General features: G+C 48.6%; 1 protein-coding gene across 2 annotated transcripts; it reads right to left on the bottom strand.

Annotated features, from left to right (window-relative positions):
• Nucleotides 1-806: 806 nt before the first annotated feature.
• Nucleotides 807-19,218, bottom strand: LOC135830116 (AF4/FMR2 family member lilli-like). Of its 2 annotated transcripts, none has more exons than XM_065342506.1 (9): nt 18,267-19,218; nt 8,423-8,505; nt 8,003-8,111; nt 7,126-7,263; nt 6,497-6,682; nt 5,534-5,584; nt 4,849-4,971; nt 1,694-4,339; nt 807-1,244 (listed from the first exon to the last, which is right to left on the bottom strand). In XM_065342506.1, exons 1-9 carry the CDS (start codon nt 18,471-18,473, stop codon nt 1,101-1,103), a joined length of 3,687 nt encoding a protein of 1,228 aa, XP_065198578.1. In that variant the 5' UTR covers nt 18,474-19,218; the 3' UTR covers nt 807-1,100. The 2 variants fall into 2 exon arrangements, with proteins under 2 accessions (XP_065198578.1, XP_065198579.1); XM_065342507.1 differs by lacking the exon at nt 18,267-19,218 and adding an exon at nt 9,170-9,321.
• Nucleotides 19,219-20,491: the final 1,273 nt, after the last annotated feature.

Here is a 20,491-nt window from a genome sequence, read left to right on the forward strand (position 1 = left end):
GCTTTTGGCTAGCACACAGAACTAGCACACCACCCCATCCCTAGCTACCCGAGAACAATTCCCGGTTGACGTACAGGTATTGATCATCAAGGAGATACAGTCCAGATAGTTTTATCGCACCTTCACAGTTCATCAGTGATGGGGGATATAAAGGCATACTTCAAAGCACATGATCACGTGCACTTTTGTGCCAAAATAGAGAAACTGAGCTTTGAAACAATTTTAAAAATAGGACACCTTTTTCCAGCTGTGTAAAGCATCATCAGCATAATCACAAGAAAACCTCGTCTTGTTATCAAGGTAGTAAACAGTAATCGTTTCTCGTGTTATATACGCAGTCAATAAAATCAAGAAAATACAATGAGAGAAAGGGAATTCTCTCGGTAGGTAGTTCATAGAGTAGCAGCTGAAAACCTGAGGTGTATCCCCAGTCATTTCATGCACACCCATACAGGGCCGTTGGAAGGTATTTCCGGGTGGTGCGGCCAGCAATCTGAAGCATAATTAGCTCTTGGGGGGGGGGGGGGGGGGGGGGGGGGGTGGCGCTCCGTCGAAACCGTTTCGAAACTTTAGAGGCCAAATCAGTGAATTATATAGATTCGCAGTGTACCTGGGACAGAGATTGGTACAGTGAATACCGCAGTGGCCTTAGCGTGTCCGACGCCCTTGCCATAGCAAAGGTACTGGACACCAAACACCACGATGATTGTCCTCGAGCACGGTGACATGAACAGCAATGTGATCCATTCCGGGACCAAATGACTACAGGGGTCATGTGGGAATACTCTTAGGGTATGTATATACGAGTGTGTCAAGGCCCTGCCGAGAGAGCACTGCCATGACCAATGCTGCTGCACACAATCATGTACATGTGCTATCAGCCAAAGTTTCACTGCTCAAGTACTGCTCACAAGCATGCTTCCAGCTGCTGACTCGGTACCTGCACTGTACGTGGAGCACTGTGTTCCGTGTAGCCCCTGGCCTGATGACGGCACCATACCACGAATGCATTGCACTGACCATCACCGGGTATGTATCACCATGGCATTGGCATGGCAACACGGGTAAGATCGAGGCAGCAGTCAAGCCATTATCGTCCGTCAAGAGTTACAGTTCACCACGGGCGGCACTCGGTCAGATGATTTTCTACGCGCCGCGGCAGGACGGGGACGGCTTTGCTGGCTAGGGGTGCGATCGCTTCGTGCCGCTGAGCTTACTGTTACTTTCTTTGGCTTACAAGCGCCCTGCAGAGCAGAGAGCAAGACGTGGAAAAGAGCACACAGTTAACCTCACATAATATACAGTATCAAATTCTGAGTGAATACTCCACCATGCAGGCTGGAACCTTCGGCACCGATAGCATCAACGTCAGAGTGCCTTGACTGCGAGAAAGACAGCTAGCTTTGCAAGCCCTTTATTGCATACATGTAGGTTGTTCATCACACAAGTTGACAATGGGCAATGTTGTCTGATTGATCGAAGAGTTACCGTACAACAAACCCCCCACCCATTGTGAATGTGTCTAGCGGGCTCATTTTCGTGCATTGAGCAATTCGCACGCCGATGGTAACATTACTTTGTCCTATTTTGCGGCACTCATATATTCATACCTAAACGTGTTGAGCTTGAAGTGTACACAACACACGAGCAAATATGAAAATTCCATGCAGCGGACATGACCAATACTACTTACTGATTTGGGTTGGCTTTCCCTCCATCTCGTGATGGCGGCAACCTTTGATGGCGGCAGGCCGTACTTTTCATCGTCGAACGGTACGTCAGTGTCTGTATCCATATCACTCATATGCCTCCGCTCTGCTCTACGATGGTCTGAGCTGTGTCCATTGTGCTGTGCGTGCGATGTTCCCGCCTGCAAGGGAGATTCACTGAAGCTCACCAGGCGCTGGCGTCGATAGTTCCCGGGGATGGCCGAGGAGTCGGTGTCGTATGCTGCCGACGAGTGGCTGGTGACTCGCGTGCGAGTGCTGCTGAAATCCGATTCGAAGGAGCTGGAGTCGGCGCGGGGCCGCTGAGAACGGATGAAGGAATCGGACGGCGTTTCAAACGCGCTGCATATACTGGTGACACTGATGCTGCGTGCGCGACTTGCGTAGTCCGAGTCGTCCATTGACTCCTGTAGCTGGGACCGGGACCCGAGGCGTTTTCTACCCGAAGAAGGCGGTCCAACACTACTCGCACTGGACATTCGACGAGAAGAAGATGCTGACTCGCCGCCAAAGCATGCTGAGACTAGGGCTTCGTTCGGCCTGGCAGCGGTTGGAGAGGCCACCTTCGGTGGATTTCGGGGCAGCATTGGTGATCGGGCAGTCGTAGCCTGCTGCGGCTGCTGTTGCTGCTGCTGCTGCAGCTGGGAATTGCGAATTATTCCCTTTGCTTTGGGAGCCACGGCTGGCGCTGGGCGTTTAGGCTTTTCTGCGTCGGATTCGGGCGGGCTGGGTGACTTCGCGTGGGGAGAGTCTATACTTGTCGGTCTGTTTGGCCTCTTTGGGGGCATTTTCTTCTTGGCCTTTGTCGCAGACATGCTGTCCTGTGACTCCGAACCAGATTGCGCAGCAGAAGACAGGTCAGACACCGACGGTACAATTCTCTCATATGTATTGTCATCGGCCTCGTCTTGTTGCTGGTTTAGAGAACCGGTGGGTCGGATATTGACATAATGAGAAATTTCCTCTGCCCCGGCGCCAGACCGTTGTAGCGTTGCTACCCTCTGCGCGGCAGTGAGCTGTGCTCCGGATGCTGCGGACGGCATGTTGCCTTGACTTAGCGCTCGCACTGGTCCACTTTTCTTCGTTGCTATGTGAGCAGCTTTCTTCTCCTTCAGTCTCGCTTTCAAACCGCCCAAGTCGCCTTCAAGGCCGTCGAAAGCACTGCTCAGTCTGCGCCGAGTGCTCCGTTCGTCACAGGACTCCGTCACGAGCTGGGCGGTTTCACGCTTTCCACGGGACGTGGAGCGTGCTCCCTTGCCTTCCGGTGCCGAGAAATATCCGCTAGATGCGTTGCGAACGGCTATGTTCTCTTGAGGAGAGACGGGCGAGACAAGTATGCCGCTGCGGTCGTTCACGTCTCTCTGCTTGATGAAGCTGCTCTTGGTTAATTGATAGAGACTGGCAGAGTCCTCAGCTGCAGTGGTGGCAGCGGTGGTAGCTGGTACGATGGTGAGCAAAGTTGACGAAGAAGACCGGGACGATGTGGCCGGTGACGAATTTCCCGTGTTGCTCGCCGAGATACAATTCATGTATATACAGCTGTCCTCGCTCTCAGAGTTCCCATTGGATTGTGTTATGACCAGTGAATCTGGGTTGTTCGAGGGTGCACGGGTCATTCTCTGTGGTGTTGATTCAGAGCCACTGGGCTGGTGATTCTCATAAACATTTTCTTGCTCAGACCTTGCCGCAGATTGCCCCCGCAGCAACGTGGCATGAAACTGGTAGACGTCGGTGTCTTCACCGAAATCCGTGTCAGATTCTGATGGCAGCGGAAAGCTTTCGGTGGTGCGTTCACCGATGCTTAGTTTACTCAGCGCTGCTGTGGCGGAGCTGCTCGTGTCGGACATACTGCCAGAACGGCCTCTCGTTCTGTCTTTTCCACCGCCGCTGGACTTCTTGCTGGACGAGGACTTGCTGGGTTTTGTTTGAGGGGCTGATTTTCTTGGTGACGACGGCGACTGATTCTGTAAATGAGTGGTAATGTCAGTGATGGATTTCAGCAGTGCTGTGATTGCAGCCTGGTTTCCCAAGGTGTTGCGTTGCTTGCTGACAAGTTGCTCAGTGAGCAGCTGTAGGGCGGTGAGTGCTGCCTCCTCCGTCTGGCTTAGCTCGCCCAGTTCAGTTTCCGACCCACTTGCCGCCTCCTCCTCTTCGTTCTCCTGCTCCTCCTCATCTTCATCCACAGTTACCTGCTCCTCAGCTTCCACACCTGCACAAACCACCACATCTGCACCATCATCGTCGATGTCATCGTAAATGGGATCCGCAGTATCGCTCGATGCCTGCTCTTCCTCATTAGACCCTGGCTTGGAAGCTTGCAGAGTTGATTGTGAAGCTGCCGATGTAGCTGTGGCTGACGCTGCCTTAACACCACCTCGCTGACTCTGCAGTGTCGATTCGTTTGACCGCTCGGACACGCTACTGAGTATGCTGGCACGCCGTGACTTGAGCGTAGCATTGCGTGCCTTGGCCTTGAGTGAGGATTCCTTAGCCCCCTCGGCGGTGTTGGGTGTGGCCGGGCTGCTCTGACTGCGCTCTGTACGAGTGCCAGTGTTTGCCTTGGAGCTGCTCGTGTCCGTCCCCGGGCCCACATCGGAGTTTGCACGGTGATTCTACAGGTCAAAACAACAGAGCATCGAGAGCATTCATTGTGTTATATGTGCGCATTCATTGTGCCATTATTGTGGAATAGTAGACCAGGGTTCACCTTGGACACCCTGCAAGAAGACCTCAGGGTCTGTTGGGAATGCCCAAGTAAAATACTGAAGTAGCTAAATACAATAGAAAATACAAAAAAAAGTGGAAGTGTGCTGCACAGGGAAGTCCGGATGTGCAAGCCAGCTACCACTGGGTGGCCACACAACCCTTGCATGCACCAGGTGCAGGGCAATAACCTAATCATGGGACCTGTTTCAATGAGTAACAGTGTTGGACAAAGCACGATTATCATTTGTAGCACAAGCACATATGAAAGGTCAAGCAACACCATTTTTATGACGAGAGAGCTCAATTGTGATCACCACGGCCTTGACTAAGGACATCGGTTAGTAAGTTTTCAGCGCTCAGTGGACGGGGAATCCGTTTCCTCGTGCAAGCATGCGATCATCACAGCGTTACCTACCCTGGGTTCACCCCCGCCACGACGGTGCTTCTTGAGAGTTTTCGACAGCGCCAATGCCAACGGTCCACCGGCCGCTCTTTCCCACTCGCTCTTCACGGGCAATGGCTTGCCTGCTGCTTTAGCCTAGGATAGACAGGAATGAAAACACGAAACAGCCAGCAAGTGAGATTGTTGAAATGGGCATTATGATGGCTTGCAAGGATGGTGCTTGGAAAGCTTCATGCACAGTGGTGAACATGTTCATGGATACAGCATGAAATAATACTTAGATTCAACTTTTAATGTGCAGAAGCTCCATAGAGGGTGGTGGCATTCCTATAGATGCAGAAAACTCGGCCGAGTCTCACACAAACCGTGGATTTCTGTTCTTTTATGAGCAGAAGCTCCAATGCAGCACTTCGTGAAAAAAAACTCTACACTATCTCCAGCGCAAGTGGTCTCTTTGCTGCAAATCTGTACGAATCAAATGTCAGTCAAATTTGCAACCAGGAGCCAATATCAGGATTAAATCACCATCTCAATATGCCGTAACTCCCCTCGATCTACACAACCAATACGAATAGGGAGGCGAGTGCTCATCACATCTGTGTTTCAGACCCTGTGTAAGTCATGTGATTCACTGGCAGATCGAGAGTTAAATTTAAAAGGCATTGCGTGCGTGCACATAGCTATATTTATGCTGTACCTGAGCACCCTCAAAGCCAGCTTCCTTTTGCGATCCCAAGCAGTAGAGAACCTGTGATGAGCAGCATCGGAGGACAACACCCGCACAGCGAAATAACATCAGCAACGCCTAGCATCAGCCAAAACAAACTTGGTCGACAAACAGACAGCCATCATCAAATATGCACACGTAGGTACTTCATATACAGCGAAATCTCTCAAACATAAATACCCGTGCACCCAGATATATCTCGATAGAACTCTGACAAAATGTAGCGTCACGGGCAGCACGAAAGTGTACTACTCGACATGCAGAGATGACATGAATTTGTTCACGTGCACTAGCTTTACATGTCATATGATGTTATCTGCGACTTCGGGTTTTCGGGTGCTATTCTGTACCCGATTATCAGAGGTCCTCACGGCTAGCACGGGTACCCACCCGACTACCCGTGCACACCACTAGTACTGAGTATTTGCGGTACTTCCTATCCCAGCAAACTGCAATGTGGACCAATAAAGCTGTGTTCCGGACAATGTTCAATAAAGCTGTGTTCCGGACAATGTTCACACTAAGTAAGAGTATATATTTTTATAAATTATCAGAGTACCAGTGTCAGAGTACCAGTGTCAGAGTACCAGTGTCAGAGTACGTAGTAAGCGAGGTTCAGAGCATTGCTGATTCCCCAAAACATGTAGGTGATTGCCCATGCAACACTTCTGCTTAGGGAGCCATTGCTGCTATCAATAATTGATAGCAGGATTATTTTAGATGAAAACACTGTTGATCGAAGAAGTGCTGGTAGTGGTGGTGGTGATGGTGGTGGTGGTGGTGGTGGTGGTGGTGGTGGTGGTGGTGGTGGTGGTGGTGGTGGTGGTGGTGATGATGGTGCTGGTGGTGGTGGTGGGGGTGGTGGTGGTGGAGGGGGGGGGGGGGTAGGGGGTTGAGAGGGGGCTACAAGCTATGTATCAACATAGACTATACCTTTGCCTTGCCCATGAAGTTTTTCTTGATCTTCTGCGAGGCATGCAGCCAGAGCGATGACAGGCCACGCGGTCTGAAGATGGGTTGGGGATCAAGCTGTAGAAACGCGCATGTCTTCTCTTTATGATTCTCCGTGGCGTCGCAGTAGCCCACCAGGTCAGAGACGACGTCATTGGGTAACGCAATCTGAAGACATTGCACACAGTCAATGACAGTATACTCTAATTTCAGGATTTTTAGGTGCTCAATATGTTTCGGTATGAGGGCAAAAGGCCAGGTTAGGTGAACAGAAACTTTAGGTACAGAGGAGTAATTCCCTATTGGATTATGTGTGTTAGTGTTTTTTCGTTGTATTGACATTTTAGGTATGAAACAGACGCACTGAAAGTACCGAAAATAAAAGTACACTGAAAATTTGTGAAATTACAGTACTCTACTTGTGAGTGTGCCAGTATATCATAGTGCACTGCATGAAGAACATACAACTTGTAGCTAGTGTATGGCATTACCAACTATGCATACACCATTAGAGCTGAGCAACACTGAGAATTGCTATACGCTTGCCAAGGCACTTGATTGGTCATCCGAATGGTGACAATCACATGCTATGAGCTAGGGCGGGTTCTTACCTCCAGTAACTCCTGTGTGTCGTTTCCGGGTCTCTCGTTGAAAGAGTCTTCCCTGGATTTATGTGCTTGTTCTAGGTAGTGCAGGGCATGGCGTTGTAAGCCAAGGCACACGTAGATCACGGCAATGTTTGCCAGGATCTGCAGGAAAGAAGGAAATATGCCGAAGAAGAGATATTGAATCTATTAGTCTTCCCCGTGCTCGGATTTGAGAAGGGATGGTAGAAAAAGCTTCATCGGATTCACAACTGGCTTTGCCTCTTTGTGTGCAAAGATTAGTCTTCCATTATGATAAGAAGATGGCATGCAAATACCCACCGGTCTCTTCTGATATTTCACTTGCAAGCAAAGCGCCCAGATACAAGTTTGCTGGCTTTCAAGATTGGTAAATCTGACCAGTTTCGGACCAGTTTCGAAAAGTGAACGACCATGCAGAGACTGTTCCGAGTTGCATCTGCATGCATTTCAGTCATGCTTGTCTGTGTGCATGCATGGTGATCTGTGGTGCACATGCCTACTGGTATGGATGTATGTATCACATGCTTTTAGATGGTACAGCTATCCCATGAGGAGCATAGCTAGGGCTACTTGGACATTTGAAATGGTTAGCGAGTATTTAAGCTCTGGACGCATAGTATCAGCCTATAATGGTGAAACACTGTGTTTATTGCAAGAGTTTCAGGATTTCCTGGCTGTCAGCCATGTCAGACTACACCCTTGCATAACCATGTGCCAGAAAATAGGACAACTACGAACAGCTGTGTGATAACTTGAGCTGAAGCTGGAACCTTTTTCATCTGGTACTGAGGTACCTTTGAATTCATTTCGACTCAAAAGATCTTGATCCAAATAAAAGAGTCTCCACGAAGTCCAAACATACCTGGCACTCCCACTGGACATAGCTGAGACCGAGGTTTGTGTAGTCGATGAACCGGTTGCCACGCATGCGCCGATGGGCCTCGTGTAGATCACGCAGGGCATCTTCATTCCTGCGCAAACATACAAGAACAGCATACCGAAGGTTATCCAAATTTCTTGGCTTTCCATATTATCGGGCTACCAGATCCTAAGTGAGTTTGTACAAGGCCATGCAAATTGGCTTCATTATACGACTGGGTGTTTGAAAGAAGGATCTTTCAGTGGGAAGGAAAATGCTGAACCAGATCATTAGCTGAAGCCGTTCTTGAATTACTCCTGACAAGAATCTCTAGGATGAAGGTCAAGGGGGAGGTCTGGTGGTGAGATGACATCATGCAAAGAATTCCCATGATGGGCACACATGCCCTGCGGCCTTGCTCACCATCCATAGATGTGGAAGGACATGGCTCTTTGGCAGTATGCGAGAACAAAGTGTTTGTCTCGCTTGAGTGTCTCTGTGTAAATCTGTTTGATAAAGCACAAGAACACGCAGACACACACACAGACACAGACACACATACACAGACACTCAGACAGACACACATACACATGCACACACACACACACACACACGCGTGCGCACACACACACATTATGAAACCAGTTACGGACCCGGGATTATATTTTGGAATGGAAAAGGAGAGGGTTGACCTTGCACATTTCTGTTCATCATGTAATCTGACGTCTATGTTTTGGATCATGACGGATCATGCTTTCACCAAGCTAGGCTTGACAGTGAGCCAGAACACAATCAATCCATCCACAGTAGGTTCGTGGATTGAAGCAATGGTTGAGACCTAGGCAAGTAGTGTACTGATGTGGATCCTAGCTGTACATATGACAGTTACCAGCGTCACAAGTCTACACGTAATTGCCAACTACCACTCATGCTATTACAGCACATTATCTTCTTGACCAGGGTACCATCTCTTTGCCGGACTTAGATTTTCTCTGATATTGAAAAGAGTACAATCGTGTGGCGTGTCCTTGAGGCAGTATGCACCGGGCTTTCATGACAACCTTCCAACACCGTTGCTTTCAGAATGGAAATTATGCTTTACATCGTGCTATTTTTTTCAAGAGTTCAGCAGCGAGAAGGCCCACTGACATGACACACTAACTGATTTACCTTGCTACACAACGATTTGTTGTCACGCTGCTGCGTCCGGCACGTGTCGAGATCCCTCTTCTTGAGGAGATACCGCTAGCAGAACCCATTATCTACTGCTCGCGTGAAAACTGCCTTTCAAGGTCTCTCTACCATGCAAAGAAGGGCGACAGTGGAATCATGGTAATTGCTGCATCTCCAAATTTAATATCAGCACCAACACTACAGTGGACCGTATGCGTGTTAAAACAAAATGGCGTCACGATTTATTGAAAGTGGTATAGTTGGTGGAACGAGTGTTCAAACCCATTTGAACTTCATACTGTTCGTCTTCTTTTTGACATGCTCTCTTTCCATCGTCCTTAGCTTTTGTTTGTTGAGAGCTGTTTTGGCTTTCTCCTATACCTCTGGGGGATGCCAAGTGATGGTTTTGAGAGGCTGGTGATGGCTGTGAGCGAGAGTTTGCCGATCGGCGTCGTCCTCGCTATAGCGATGAAAATACTAGTTACTGCGCACCTGGCAGATATCACAACACGTCGGAGCGTCCAGGAGCAAAGGAATCTTGGGTTTTCACTGGAATCTAGTTCCACCAGCATCGTGTAGCCCACCGTCGGTGAATGGCGGTCCAGAAAGGTCGAAACTGGTCTTCTGCAGCATCTCGCAGTCCTGCGAGGCACACTGAATACGCCTGTCATGTATTCTACAAATAAAAATCACGAAGTAGTGGACTTTACAGTGATGAGTCTATCCTGTATGCTGCAAAAGACGCAGGAAATGTGACTGGTGTCCGTACACTGGACGCCAATATCATCCCAGTCTTCTCCTGCAGGATCTGTTTGACATTGACATACCGGTATGCAGTGGGTCGACATTGGCCTGGTTTGGCAGCTATCTGCCTGGGTGGATGTAGCAGGTTTGCATTGGCGCGTCGTCCAGTCCGACATTTTCTTGTAACTGTGGAGTACCGGCAGGGTCTGAGAGGTTGCTCGTGCTGTGAACACATCTCTACTGCCTGTCTCGTCCTGGAAGTGCCGTCTCGCCGCTTCCTTGCTCTACAGTCACGCCGTTATTTCGCTTTGTTTCGTGGTGCAGCTCAAAACCTGCCCAAACAACTGTGAGCTCGCGACATGGTATGGACAAATTGCACCACTCATGCTGGTTAACTAAAACCGGGATAGTCGAGTAAGCGAGTTCACTCCCTGGGCCATGGCAAGATCTGTTCAGCGCGGGCTATTCCAACCTCCAAGTGCATAGTCACCGATCGATCCATGCGATGGTGGTTGACCTACAAAGAGCCAAGGTCTACGAGTACTACTATTGGATGCTGTCTACATGCAGTCAACAAAATCAAAGTACCTCAGTATGCCCCAGAACAGGGCATGTGCATCTATAGCATGACACAACAGGGGTTCTGGCGGCACCTGTCAAACAAGCAGTAGCGACTAGTGCCAGCTACCTATTGGAGGCTAGCTGCTACAGTCTGTCACTGGAGATAATTATTATGTTCACTGTTTAGACTGAGCACAATCAATGATGCCCAATCAATCTGCCCAATGTGTGTTCTGTTCCACCTAATTATAACGTCCCATCGCATCAACCCTACTACACGCACATGTCGTCACTCTAGCACGACTTGTGTTATTATTGTTTATTTTGATTCGCACGATAAATAGAGCACAATAAACGTTAACTTGACCGAAGGTTAAAGGCGACTGCAGATAGAGGAACACATCGAGGTACAGGTGCCGGCATCAATACAGTATCAGAGAGGTACGCAGGAAAAACTCTCGTAAGCCCAAGGGGAAGTGGTTGATGAGGGATGAATGTACTCTCCACGCTCGTCTACACTGTTCGTGGAAATGCACACATACATACAATAATATACAACATAGCAATAGCATGCACAGAACCGAACAATTTCATGTTCACACATGCAAGCACAGACCTGAACATTAGTACCAAAAGCCGATACAGACAATATCCCCATACACACAGACGCACACACACACAATGTCCCATGTATGCGCCCGTGGCGAGAAAAGCACGCAGATCTAAAAATGCACTGGATGTGAACCCACAGATTTTCTCTAATAGCAATGATAGCGGATCTGATTCTGAATGAAACACACACACAATACAATTATTGAATGCCCATCCGCAGATGATGGCAGGTCCTGAAAGAACAGGCAGTGTTCCAGTGATGGGGAACAGAACTTCGAGTGGCGAGTGAGGTATACACACACACGTGCGTGCGCGGGCACACGCCAAAGTATGAAGAAATAGAATCGACATTGTAGTATTCATTGGTTGGGGAATGGAAAGGAAAATAAAACATTGCTATAAGTTATTGTTGTAAGGACACTGGGAGCACAACAGAAAGGTAAGCAACTTGCTTTGAAGCAAAGAAAGTTATTATTCCACGGATCTCAGAAGGAAGGAACGTTCCAGAATGCTGCACTGGCAACAGGCGGCCTGCATGTGCGCGGCCCCTGCAGTCGGTCCAGCTGCCGGCCTTGCAGTGCTGAAAAGAATGTGCAGTACAGCATGTCACATAGTATCGCAGCCTGGACAAATAGACGCTGGGAAGTCCTAGTTATGTGCTCACCTACACCACGATGCACCAATCTTCTGAGCTACTTTGGCAACAATTTTGTCCACTTGAGACTCCCATGGGCTGAGCCAGTTGTTGAGGGCTGCATCAAGGTGGACGGCAATGACCGCTGATGGCAAGGCAATCCATGACACACAGTCACTAGGGCATCGTCAACATGGCGCTAAGGCTGGATGAATAAAATCAACCTTTAGGCTGCCGCGGGATTGACAACGAGGCCGCTGTCTCGAAGCTAGTCAGTCAGCCTGGTCACCGCCATTGACGAACCAGTCGCCACCGCCAGCAGTGGCGGTAGGTTGTGACAAGTATGGTGCAATATTGTCAGCAAATTCAGTACTCAGGATAAGATGAGTGACAAAGGGAACGTTGTGTTTGATAATATTGAAGTGAACAGGGATGATCACAAACCCTGCGCGTACTCCACCGTGAGTTACAAGAAAATTCCGGACTGGACGACGAGCAAACACCAACCTGCTACATCCAACCAGGCAGATACTATAACGATAGCTGCCAAACCAGGTCAATGCCGACCTACTGCATAATGTCAATGTCAAACAGATCCTGCAGGAGAAGACTGGGGTGTTGGCGTCCAGTCACTGAGTGTACAGACACCAGTCACATTTCCTGCGTCTTTTGCAGCATACAGGATAGACTCATCACTGTAAAGTCCACAACTTCGTGATTTTTATTTGTAGAATACATGACAGGCGTATTCAGTGTGCCTCGCAGGACTGCGAGATGCTGCAGAAGACCAGGTTCGACCTTTCTGGACCGCCATTCACCGACGGTGGGCTACACGATGCTGGAGGAACTAGATTCCAGTGAAAACCCAAGATTCCTTTGCTCCTGGACGCTCCGACGTGTTGTGATATCTGCCAGGTGCGCAGTAACTAGTATTTTCATCGCTATAGCGAGGACGACGCCGATCGGCAAACTCTCGCTCACAGCCATCACCAGCCTCTCAAAACCATCACTTGGCATCCCCCAGAGGTATAGGAGAAAGCCAAAACAGCTCTCAACAAATAAAAGCTAAGGACGATGGAAAGGGAGCATGTCAAAAAGAAGACGAACAGTATGAAGTTCAAATGGGTTTGAACACTCGTTCCACCAACTATACCACTTTCAATAAATCGTGACGCCATTTTGTTTTAACATGAATATCGCGGATTCCCGAATGTTCACTTGGATCGATCATGGAAACGGTGTTTGCTCTTTTGAAGTTTCGTCACCATTCTGGTCAGGAACAACAGACTGTACATATTATGTAGTACCGTACATGTACAGTGCGGGCACCTGAAATCCGACCCCCTGGCCTGGGCGGCGCTTTCACTTTCTAGCGGCCTCTATTTCGGGTCTTTGCGATGTGAGCGCGCTGCTCAGGGATCGGATTTTAGGTGCCAGCACTGAGTGTAGTACTACTAGTACTAGTACTAGGGCAGTGCCAGTACTGAGTAGTTGGTAGCCATGGTAACATCACAACAAGTGAAGGAGAGAGCAGCAGCTTTCACGAAATCTGACTACCTACATGTATGGTGACAGTTACCCTTACAGTCATGCATGTAGATCTACATGATTGTACTGACAGTGACAGGACTTTTGGTTTTAGTTTTACAGTGAGTGAGACCACAGCACCAGAAGATTGGAGATCGCGTGAACCAGTTGAACCATCGATTCGTGCACAGAGTGACATTGTAATTGTACTGTAGCTTATTTTTTATAAGTAACTACTACAAGTAGTAGTTAGGTATGCCTATGTTACGTATGTATGATATCTTGCTCCCAGCACATCGCCCAACCCGGTACGGCCACCCTGGGTCTATGTTGCACTCCTCAAGACATTTGCCAAAATTAATGATGATTTGCTGGCTTTGCTCTACATCCTTCCCATCAGCTCTTCTTTATGACATGTGATGACAGTGATGTGTGGAGGAGTTTCCAAGTCGTCGCTGTCCCCACTGCTTGGTTTGCGTGTGGCGTTGACCATTTCTATGATAAATTCACTCTCTGCTTAGACTATCACGAGGCTGACAAATGTAATGAAGCCAATCAGTACACTCTCGCCGCACCAAATACGACTCCTTCGAGACAGACGCCAGCAGTTGCACAGAGAACGGCAGCAGTCTTCTAATGATTATGATGCCTCAACCACACGCCAGTAAACCAGACTCAGTCAGCGCCGCGAATGCACGCTGCTGAGGTATCCCGTACACGGCCTGTAAGGCTGTAGGAGGACGAGCCCCATACCATGGTCTAAGAGTACTGTAGTTGGATATGAAGTCAACAGAAGGTCATGACCTCACCATGCCAATCATGGTATTGTTTCTAGAGTAGCCTAATAGGGCAATTACATGTACATGATTGTAATCACAATAGCGAGAGTTTCCAGATTGCCTAGAGTGCTCAACACCACAAGGATGGAGCATTACCACAAAGGCAGAAGAGAACAGAGACAGCCGGCTAGGCCATTGTTGTAACGCTGCGTTTCATGCACATAGCAAAGCTAAGGCAATCCTCAGACAACTAATTGTACATTGCTACATACATGTAATTTGATACCAAGTCAAGTAACAGTCTTCGTCTTTACTTCAAAAATGAAGCACCCAAACCACGGCTGCCACTAGCCACCGTTTCTCCCGGTTTATTGCACCCACTCTGATTGATAACACATAGTACTGTCTCTCTCTTATTGGCTACGGCCATCGTGAGAATAAAGATAATACTAATAATAGTTAGAGGCCAAACGCCACGGCATGACACCTGGCACTGAGTGGTGCCCCAGACCCCGGCCACATAACTGACATGAAGATCGTCGTTGATCATAATAATTTTATTTTACATGTGCGTCGGTTTGTCGACTGTCCATATTCGGTCACGAAACACGAAACGTCTTCAGCGTGGCATGATACGCGATACCGCAGGCACATAGGTACAGTATGTATGTGCGCCCGACAATTATGCTCTGCCTTGGAAACCAGTATAATAATTGTGTATACGACGCGATCACGTGTCTCGATGCGTAGGACATTGTTGTAAGCTTTCCGCGTTGAAGTGTTTACCATCAGTGCAGTAAGCTGAGTCCACAGCAATGCTGAATGGCTTGGGACATGCCAGTGCCTGTGCTAAATCTAACCATGTAATGTTACACGAACAATACGCATGCACTGCACTACAAGATCCCTCGGCAAACTAAGCCTAATAAGGCAATATACCAGCACTTAGCCATGTTGCAGGTCAATTATAGAAGAAAAGGCCAGTGACGGCAGTGTAGGTCATATTTGCTACAGGACCGCTGACGGAACTGTATGACAAATAGAGTAGAACTAAATGTATGTGACAGCTTCCCCCTAACTGTAACCATTGTACACACAAGCCCCAACTCGGCTCTGTCTATCGAATTATCTGCCACTTCCCGGAGGACCATTTATGGAGCCTATTCTCAGCGGAGGATAAATGCTATTTTTACACTGTATGTGACACTAGAGGATAATGCTACTAGTCTTTATGTGACATGTACCAGGTGATGCAGCGGACGGTGGCCATGGAGACGTTAGTGGAGCTGGTACTGCTCGGAACAACAGACTAACTGGATACTGATCACAACACTGGTGCAGTATCCTTGAGAAGCAAGTCTCGCAGGGTTGACAACGAGACGCGAGACGCTTTGTTCTGGGCTTGTATACCCATCGTTTGATGTCACGTGTGTCGTCGAAATTATCACACGGATTTAAAGATCAGCTGTCACTAGAGTTTTCCTGTTTATGCAGCAGGTTTCTCAGTCGAGCATACCCGTATCGTTTCCATGCATCAAGATTATTACCCTCCAATGTTCAAGACGGTTGGCATGATTGCGACGTTGAGCGTGTCATGAATGGGGTGAATGTGTCTCCGCTGTGCGCGGTAAGACCAGTGTTCCGAACGTAATCACACGAAACGGCTTTGCAATTCTGGTCCTTGCCTCGGTCAATACTCATAATGTGGCAGGTAAAAGAGCGATGATTATATCGATATGCTATCTAAAGTGGGCAATCGTAGCGTACCGTGACGGAGTAGAGGCTCGTGTATGATAATTTATGGAGGTCATTTAGGCTTCAAACACGTGTCTGTTGGCCATTTGTGAACAGTAACGATGACGAGTAACCCGCAAGAGACGACGTGAGCACGAATTGAATCTTAACATTCAATTCCTCAGAGCCAATACATTCCCGCATAACCATCAACCTCATGTGTTGTATGCATCTCCGGCTGCCCCAGCATCCCGGCAAGAACCGCTATAGACCAGGCACGTATCAGGCTATCAACGTCTGATACGCCATATCCCACATCTTTTAACAATTGTGACATTGGTTTCTATATGGCGCTAGCCATGTTATATCGCACAGCAGTCATTGACTCCACCCCGAGCGTTCATGGACCAGATAATCATTGTAGAGCTGTGCTTGCAGATGCTGCGCTGAGGCTACACAGTACGGAGTTCAGCCAAATATCTAAGATGACAGACATGATTCTGCCTTCAACACAGTAAATTAATCCCAACACGAATGTTGTCTTGCCATGCCCAGTTTAAACACATTATCCTTCTCCATCATTGGAAGTGAATGCGGCAGTTGTATTCTCGCTCCCCACACCACATTGAACGATAATTTCCACCTTTCTTCGTAGGTACGAGTAGCTCAGGTATCTTTGCATCCTTGCTACAACACCACACTGAACGTCACCGCGGCACCCGCCATTCCTCATGGGTATGAAATAGTGGGCCAAGTAGCCCTCGACCAGTCCCTGATGCACAGCACAAGGTGGTCGTCCTTGGGAGTTGTAATTGAAGCATGTGAGGAATGGGAACCCGGAACTACTCTCCGCTAGTCGTAGCGTATGCACGGAACAAATGCCCAATCCTGCTACAACGTTAAGACCTCCGCTTGTCACTCACGTTTGTAGTGCTCGATTGCATCAAAACCACCATATGTTTTTATACAAAGAGCTATGCGCGCGACACACACATGACACGATATCCGCTGTAGTTCCTCTACAGGCCAGGGTTGGACGGAAAATAGAAGCAACCATAGAGGGAAAAGTGCCTAAGAAATTGACACCGAAAAATCTTTAGATTTCGTACTCTGTTAGATATGTTCGCTTGGCGCGAAATGGATACACATCCCTCTGTTCGATAATGCTGTCTATCTAGCGATCTACCTCCGTATCATGCATTCTGCACCACCTCTTGGAAGACACCAGCCGGACCCCACGATTGTGAAAGCAGCACGCGTACGGTCACCATCTCTCAGCGTGGACGCACGCACACCAACTGAGCCATAGAGTACCACTCCACGATGCGAACACAGAGTCGTGTAAAAACACGAACACAAAGGCAGAGTGACAGTACACGACCGGAGAGGTGTATGGGACTGGTAATGCATCTTCTAAGTTCTAACTAATGGCGATGCCTTGTCATGGTCCTGTCCTCCGCAAAAACTTTGTTCATCCAGAGTTCATGTCCACGGCGAGGGTAAGATAGCGATCTTGGCGTCATTGACGACCATGGTCTGATTAGTAATGCCTGTGGCGTTGGAGTCATTGTCCTGACTGTGAAGCGTTCAGCACAGTCACTACTCTCCTTTCCTCAGGAAATTGACGTTTCTCTTTCGGTGAGATTGTCCATGCGTTCTGCGCAATTGCCTTCCAGACACTTACCTCAGGAAAGTGTAGCAGAAGCATGAGATATTTTCGAGGGGGAAATGAAAGGAGCGCACAGATATTCTCCTGCACGTTAGGTGCAGTCTACATTATCACTCACTCACAAAACTATAACCCGCGTTTATATCAACTTTCAGTACAAACAATAGGAGGGCAGAGAAAGTGTTTTTACTCCGAGTTTCAAGCACTAAGCGATCATCTGATGATCGCTTTAGTGCGTGAAACTCGGAGTAAAAACACTTTCTCTGTCCTCCTATTGTTTGAACCAGCTCTACCTCTCGGTATTGAGCCCTCTCTTCGACAGCCTGGAACCTCTCTGTTTTTCAACTTTCAGTACATGTAGTCACAGAATTTTCGATAAAAAGGTGATGCCTTTTCGACTGTACATTCGTTACTAAACTGTGGATGAGAAACCACGGACAGAAGAGCGAAGTACTCGATATCCACGTTCGGTATGTGTTTGTAGTTTGGGTCAGAAATAGTATTCTAGAGGAGCAAACCAGCGATACGGTGACAAGCTACATGTACATGTAGGTGTATGGTGAAAGTTCTGGCTCAACGCTGAACGGATAGGTATTTCAATTCGCGCTTCTAGTGTTCAGACTAAGAGGTTCGTGGCGAACAAACGTCAACAGAAATAATCCCAGTGTACAATGCAGGAATTTTCCACAGAGATGCGTTAAGTTCCTGCATTCGTCTGTACGAGTACCCCACGAGGCCTATTCACCATCAGCCCACAGCCCACAACGTACAGAGCACAATCCACGCCACAACACACACACACACACAACACTGGACATTACTCAAGGACATTACCTCTATTGCTTTCTCCACATCACCCATGGAGAGACTGCACGTGGCGGCGTTGAACTGCACAGCACTGGTGACATAATCCATGGAAGAGAAGGTCTCCTCGGCCTGGGCAAACTCTCCTTTCTCGAACAGGCTGATCGCCTCACTCCATATGGCCGTGTTCTCGCGCACATGGCGCGCAATGTTCCGCTTACGCTGCGCCACGGGCATGTTGGACTCCTTCAGAAAGACACCACAACAATACTACTACCTAGACTCGTGTCGAAGTTGATTTGAACCAAAGAAGTCTCCACGGCCAAAGGCCGCCGTCGTCTCCGCTCCTTGCTAAACGGATTTCTCTCTCGCTCTCGTCCTCCAACTGAAAGCGCCCACTTGTGTAGCTACACAAGTTGCCTTTCGAAAACTTCACACGCTGTACACAAGCTGCCTGAGTTCCTCAAGGACACCTCATCGGCTCTCCACTCGAAAAGGCGCTAGCACTCCAAGCAACGGTGGGTGGCCACCACCAATATTTAGCACCTTTTGTCCAGCAGCTCCCACTGACTGGGGCAAGGACGTGTCGATCAGTGTGGCTCCTCTCACCCTAATCGTCCCCTCCCAGGACTCAGGAGCATAGGAATCAGAGGGAAACTCCAGCACTTGCTGTTTGCGCAAGGGAGCGCATATCCATCATGAAACTACAACGTGTCACAGGACAAGGCTTCGCGCCGCTTCGCCATTGCGTCAAGCGTACAGGGGAAAGATAGTGTAGGTCTCAGACACGGAGTCAACCTTGCATAGCCAGGCAGAGTAGTGCTACCCAGCTGGGCAGTGATTTGCTGTGCGCTTGCGCAACTTTGGACACTTCGGATAGGCCACCTATCCACTCGCATGATGAGGTCGCAGAGCGGTTTCGGTTACACTTGCGCTTTCCGTCAGAACGCATTCATCAGCTTGACAGTGCAGCCATCACCGTGCTGCACCTCGGCAATAGCCAGCACCACCACCAGCACTAACACTAGCACTACAATTGTAGGTCCCTCGCATCAGCCGTGGCAAGTTCAGCGGTAGCCCTTGCCCGCTGCTAATGCAGTAATGCCTGTAATGCCAATGGACACCACCACGGCACCAGGTCCTAGTCGATGTATACTCTGCAGTAGTGGAATGTGTGCTGAGAAGAGTGTGGTGGTTGCAGGATGCATACAGCGGCAACCAATCATGACTTAGCTTAGATACTGGTCGGAAGGTCACCGGTGACGGGTAGTGCCTGGCACGATGCTCAGTCGTGATCGATATCAGGTGGCTGTACTGGTCCAAGGTGCTGAGCTTCTAGATGCATGGCGGTGCATGGGTACAAAGAGCAACGACGCGTGAGAAAACAACCGCCATTAGCGCTTGCACGCCGCACACTACCAACCTAGCCAGTGAAGCTGGGCAAGATTACGAAAGAGTTTATTTTACTATCATAGTCCTAGAATATAAACGCGTGGGCAAGACAGAGAGAGAAAGCAGAAGAGAGACGTCGACCTCGGCCTCCTTCCAAACAGAATGTTTGTCAACAGACCGACCGCACGCCACGACCACAGCGCATGCGTTCTTTGCAATGGCCCACGTGAGTAACCAGGGGACAATTGCACGAATATGGTACTGGACACACTTTATCAACTGTCTCCGAACATAAACTGCAATAATAACTGCAGTCTCCGAACACTGTACACTGTACACTGTCTGTAGGCGTACAAGCCGATTTTCCGACAGGTAATACAGCACTAGAGCATGTATACACAATATTCTGCCATCTCTTGTTCACTGATAGCCTGTAGCCTTGTGTATCTTGTGCATGATTGCTTCAACTGATCGGCTATTATGTGCTGTGCATGCGTATGTCAGCGAGGTAACTCTGTCGCTCTGCACGCCAATTCCATGGTACACTATCCTGGCTTGTGACAGCTATGGTTGGTTGGTTGCTTGGTTTATCTATTTTTAAATCGCACAATAAACGAGAACTACAGCCCATACATTGGAAACTGGCACCCTAACTTTTTGGTGTCTCCCACACATAGTTGTAGATATCGTGAAAACAACAGTACATCCTGCATTGTGTGATCCGTGCAATTACTCCTTGTAGGCCCAGTGATATAATGGCGAATGGACAAGCCGCCGCATTTAGAACTGAAAGGAAAGGAATTTGTCGAGGCTACAGATTATTACGAAAGAGAAAGGATCGTACCGAGGAGTTATAAGCTCAG

This window comes from Sycon ciliatum, chromosome 13, assembly GCF_964019385.1.
Source record: "Sycon ciliatum chromosome 13, ocSycCili1.1, whole genome shotgun sequence".
NCBI classification, from domain to species: Eukaryota; Metazoa; Porifera; class Calcarea; order Leucosolenida; family Sycettidae; genus Sycon; species Sycon ciliatum.

Coding starts and splice junctions, on each gene's coding strand:
- LOC135830116 (XM_065342506.1), bottom strand. CDS start 18,473: ATGCCCGTGGCGCAGCGTAAGCGGAACATTGCGCGCCATGTGCGCGAG. Junction 8,506..18,266: donor ATGTGGAGAAAGCAATAGAG/GTAATGTCCTTG, acceptor TTTATCAAACAG/ATTTACACAGAGACACTCAA. Junction 6,683..7,125: donor ACACACAGGAGTTACTGGAG/GTAAGAACCCGC, acceptor CAATGTCTTCAG/ATTGCGTTACCCAATGACGT.